This window comes from Apium graveolens, unplaced genomic scaffold (assembly GCF_009905375.1).
Source record: "Apium graveolens cultivar Ventura unplaced genomic scaffold, ASM990537v1 ctg993, whole genome shotgun sequence".
NCBI lineage: Eukaryota > Viridiplantae > Streptophyta > Magnoliopsida > Apiales > Apiaceae > Apium > Apium graveolens.
In genome coordinates this window covers 43288-48879 of record NW_027421893.1, presented here as the reverse complement: position 1 = coordinate 48879, position 5592 = coordinate 43288, and the positions used below count along the sequence as shown (strand labels likewise).

General features: G+C 34.5%; 1 protein-coding gene across 1 annotated transcript; it reads right to left on the bottom strand.

Annotated features, from left to right (window-relative positions):
• Positions 1-1132: 1132 nt before the first annotated feature.
• On the bottom strand, positions 1133-3999 carry LOC141705779 (heterogeneous nuclear ribonucleoprotein 1-like). Its single transcript, XM_074508670.1, has 2 exons — positions 3686-3999; positions 1133-2313 (listed from the first exon to the last, which is right to left on the bottom strand). The coding sequence occupies exons 1-2, from the start codon at positions 3914-3916 to the stop codon at positions 1522-1524; spliced, it is 1023 nt and encodes a 340-aa protein (XP_074364771.1). The 5' UTR covers positions 3917-3999; the 3' UTR covers positions 1133-1521.
• Positions 4000-5592: the final 1593 nt, after the last annotated feature.

Genomic DNA, 5592 nt, shown 5'->3' with positions numbered 1-5592 from the left:
TGAATTCAAGAAATACAACGATATTTATTTACTTACGTTTAAATATTTTTTAATTTAAATTATTATTTAAATAAAAATAATAATATCCTAATATCGGTTAATTGCATTTATAAATACCCGAAATCAAAACTTTATGTAATAAATTAAAAGAAATACATTAAAAACTATTATTTTAATCTAGGTCCAAATTTGGACCGATGAATAGTACCGGCTCATCGGTTTAGGCCACTATTTGGTGAATTTGGACCGAAATCGGTTCAAATTTTGAATATTTAGGCCACTCTTGATTGGCCTGAGAGCTCAGCGAGTTTAACGTATTAATAGGGGATTCTGTAGCAGAAACATAATTTAAACATATCTAAACAATCTAATGTGATCTACATGGTCTAAACAATCTAATGTGATCTACATGGTGGGTTTTCGCAGGTTACGAGTCTTCTTGTAATCGCATATGCATTGCGAAGAGGGCTTACTCGCAACATCGGGAAAGCTCTCTACCCATTCCACATTCTGTTGCTAATAACAACCCGGGGTAGGGGTGATTGTGGTGTGGACGGTGTAGTTTTTTCCTCAAACTGAAAACCAAACCGCACATGTGGTTTGATCAAATTTTCAAACCGCGCCCGCACCGCGTAACCTCAAAAACCGCATAAACCACACCACGAAAATGCGGTGAAGGCGGTTTTTGCAGTTTGATGATCACCCCTAACCCGGGATGAATTGAAGCTACAAGGTACAATAACCACCGATAAGCTCCCTCTGTATACACAACGTAGGGTTACTAAGAAACAATACACATCTACCGAGTTGCAAAGTTAGTAATAAGTGAATTTTCTTGTTATTTTGATGCAAAGACACACCAAACACCAAAGGCACAAAGGTCTCACTTGGCTTCCAAGGCTGTTTGATAACAAGACTCCTGGAAACAGTTCATAGTGAAGTTTCAAAGAATTTGTCAACAACCCTACCAGCAATAAAAGTATTGGCAGTCCTAGTGTTAATTAAAAAGTATTATGTTCCAGATGGCACCAACTAACAAGTACCTTATTCCGCTAGAATGCATCTGTATAATGGCCAAGTAACATCTGCATATTACAGTGTAGGTATCAATAAATATAATGGCCTGCATATTTTACACAGTGAGCATCAAAGATTAAACAAATAACATAACTGACCAACACCAAATACAGAAGAACAGCAAGATTTATGATCCAAGTTAAGCTTGCAAATGCTTCTTCCGGCTGTATATCAATCTATACCCGCCAGCAAATTCCAATTGTCAAGACAATACAAAATTTGAAACTAAAAGAATTATATTACAAAGAACCCTGTACTTGGTGAAACTAAACCAATAAACCACAACGAACCGACATATCCATTAGCATGAAACACATCTAAAGAAACTACAACTGCACATAACAATAATCCCCATGTCAATGCAGATAAAAATAGTCATACAGTGGTCAGATTGGATCAGTTGTCAAATCGAATCACTGGAGCTATTGGTTTTTAATTGTCGAGTTAGTTTGCAAGCAGGCCATTTCCACCATCAGAACTCGGAGACTTCCTATCAACCGACACTTGTGCATCATCGACACGATTCACAGTCAGACCCCTTCCTGCAACTCCACCATTTGGGTAAGGCGGGTACATATTTGCAGCTCCCGCATAAGGATAACCTCTAACACCTGGCATACCAGGACCGTTCCATGAGCTCGTAGGTACAAACGGAGCCATCCCATAGCCAAAACCGGGATACCCTGGCGGAAAACCAACACCATAAACACCATACGGATAGCCAAAAAAGCCACCATATCCCGGATGAGCTCCATATTGTGGAATGTGTTCATGACCATGAAAGTGGTCATGCCTAGGACTAAAACCATAAGGCTGCAATCCATTATGAATTCTCCCACTCCCTCCGTTCCCATAATATCTATTGTTAGTTACCTCTTTTGGCACAGCCCTCTTCACCTCCACTTGCTTACCTCCTAATTCGTGAAAGCTTGTCCTCATCACATTCTCAACAGACTCCTCAGAATCGAAAGTGATAAAACCAAAACCTCTAGGCCGTTGAGTAAGACTATCATGCATCACCACAACATCGCTGATCTCACCAAACTGCTCAAAATAATTTCTGAACTCTTCCTCAGTAAGATTAGCTGATAAACCGCCTACAAAAATCTTCCTTGTCCTAAGATGTTCACTGTTCCTACCATCAATATTACTTCTACCATTCCTATTCAGTCCTCTATTCTGCTGTGATTCCATTTGGGATTGTTCACTCCTAGGTATTGCTCTCTTTACATCCACCTACAACCATAAATAAGAAAATACAAACAACAAAAGTTGAATAACTAATGCAAATCAAGACAAAGATCACAGCCTAACTAACCAAAAGATTAAGCAGCTACTGTTGACTACAATTGAAGAAATCCTATATTAAAATAACCAAATAACAATTACCGAACATTAATCTGAATAAGCAATAACCAAATAAAAAAAGACTACAAAAAATAATTAAAAATAAAACACATTTTTACACCTAGTTCAAAACAGAAACTCATATTTTATACCTAGTTCAAAACGAAAATCAAATAAAAAAACCAGCAGCCAATGATTTTGCAAGCTACTAGACACAAAAACCACCAAGAGAAAAAACTCCACAGGTAAACGAGCTAGTAGCTACAGATACAGGCCATTAAATCGTTTACCAAAACTAATATGTTGATGATAATGAATAATACACGAAACTTAACTACAGTACACAACATGTATCAATTCAACCTTCTTAAAGCCAAGAATGTAAAATCTTCCAAAAAAGCATAGAGCACAATCCTATATACAAAAATTGCAACTATTCATAACAAAAAAACTCACAAGAATAAACCAGCAAACAATACATATAAAGGCAGCAGCCTCCCGTACAAATACAATCACCATACTACCATTAACAAATTCCCAACATATAAACACATTAAAACTTATACACACCCAACGAACAACGAATACATATACAGGAAGTAGGCTTGCGTTCAAATACAATTCACGATATTATCGCAGTCTACAAACACTGAAATTGGGAATATACAACGAACATCAAGAAACACCAAATACATATGGAGGCAGTAGGCTAGCGTTCAAATAAAATTCACCATACCATCGTAGTCTACAAACACTAAATTGGGTATATACAACGAACACCAAGAAACACCGAATACATATACAGGCAGTAAGCTTGCATTCAAATACAATTCACCATACTATCATAGTCTACAAAGACTGAACTGGGCATACATAACGAACATCAAGTAACACAACAACTCAATCATAAATCAACCACCTTCAACAAATTCACAGCACACACACAGAGAGAAAACAGGGTGATGTGATTTAACATCCCTTTCCCCCAATTAAACGATAAATTAATAAACCCGCGACACACACACATTCACATTACACACAAAAGGGGGGAGGGGGTGATAATGTGATGCATTAACAAATTCCAAATACATATATACACAAAAAGATATCTACGGAGAATGCGAAAAATCAACAAATCCCCAACACAAAAACACAAAAAAACAAAAAGGTTTCACCAATGCGCTAAACTAACAAACCCCACAAAACAAACACACACAACACACACACACACAAATTAAAAAGAGGGGTTTTTAAAACAGACCGTTCGACCAAGAATGTGATGATGTTCAACAACAAGAGCACTCTCAAACGCCGACTGCTCCGTAAACGAGACAAAAGCGAAGCCTCTAGGCGTCCCACTGAAACGATCTCGCGCAATTGCAACACGCGCAACAGCCCCAAACTTCTCAAAGTGCTCGCGTAATGACTCTTCAGTCGTCATCCATGAAACCCCACCTACGAACACTTTGAATTGCTCGGTTTCTTCGTCCATGGCTGATTCAATTGAGTTAAAAACGCTAATTTTGAGAAACCCTAAAAATAAAAACGAGAGTGAATAGTGAGAGTTGTGGTGAGTTTTAGGGTTTTGTTTGATTTATAACGTATAGGACTCTGGTACGTGTAATTAAGGCTCTGTTTGGCAATTCCTTCCTTTTTTTTCTTTTTCTTTTTTTAAGTTTTGGGGTTATGTTTATTTATTTAATCCTCTTTTTTTTTTCAAGTTTTGGGGTTATGTTTATTTATTTAATAACAAACTAGGACCTTATACCCACGATACGTGTATTAAGACTATCATTAAATTATGATATTATTTCAATTATTTAACTCGTGTTTATCCATTAATATTTATATATTTGTATGTATATATATATATATATATTTAATTAGTATCTTTTTATTTTAAAAGTATAAATTAAATACATTCGTATGATATATATTTTTGACAATTAAACGTGAATGATAACATTATGTTATGATATTACTAATTCTTAAAATTATAAACAACATTAAAACTTTATAAGAAAGTATTAAATTTTATATTGTAGAGCCGTGTATCAATGTCAAATAACACAAAAAAAGATGAACTATAATATTTTGGTATGATAACTATTAATCTTAGAGCAATTTTAGCTGAACCTAAAATATATATAGTATATTTATGGACACTTATTATATCATTGAACCGTATGTGTAAATTGATCAATCTCTTGCCCTAGACATCCTAGAAGTGATTTTTTTTCTATGCCTTGTACAACAAATGAGTGCTTTCTTCACAATTTGCACTAATAAAAAATATTAATTAATTTGCTGCTCCAAAAATAATTATTGCACAGTTTAGTAAAAGCGGGAAATACGACAATGACATTATAATATAAATGAACGTCATGTATATATACGATGTATATATACATGTGTGACTTACTGTTACAATAGAATATAAGACTTACAACATGACATGAGATATCTTTTTTTTGCTGAACGGAAAAATTACTTTATTAAGTCACGTAAATAATCCGGAATAATAGGTATTTGCTCTAAGATCAATAAATAATAATAAAAGAACAAGAATAACGAATACTTACATAATTAAGATTTATTGCAGCAAAATATAAAATATTTATCTATTCTGAATTTAGAATAAGGAATAAATACTTGCATTAGCTGATCATGTATATGATCTTTATTTATCCATCTGTCACATAACCTTTTTTGAATCGACTCTGATCTATCCGTATTTTATACAACAGACTTTCTGACCTTTACTCGTCATTTACTATGTTATGTTTAGACCATCTCAACTCTAAGTCAACTTATCTCGGTATCCCATATGAGCAAACTTTATTTTTAACTGCTCGGTCTGGCCTTGAATACCTCGAATTATGTGTATCTATCATAAAAGATACTCCCTCCATGATGAATTATATCACATTGTTTAACTAGTACAATTTTTAAGAAATTTGAGCTTGACTCTTATATTAACCACAAAAATGAGATATTGGGTGTTAAAGCAAGTGTATTATATCAATGAGTGGCTGTGGTAATCTTAAAATATTACTATAAAGGAAAGGTTCATTCTTTTTGGGACATCCAAAAAAAGGAAAGAAGGTCATATAAAATGGGATGGAGAGAGTATTATTTTAATCAACCGATAATATATAATTGTTTGAC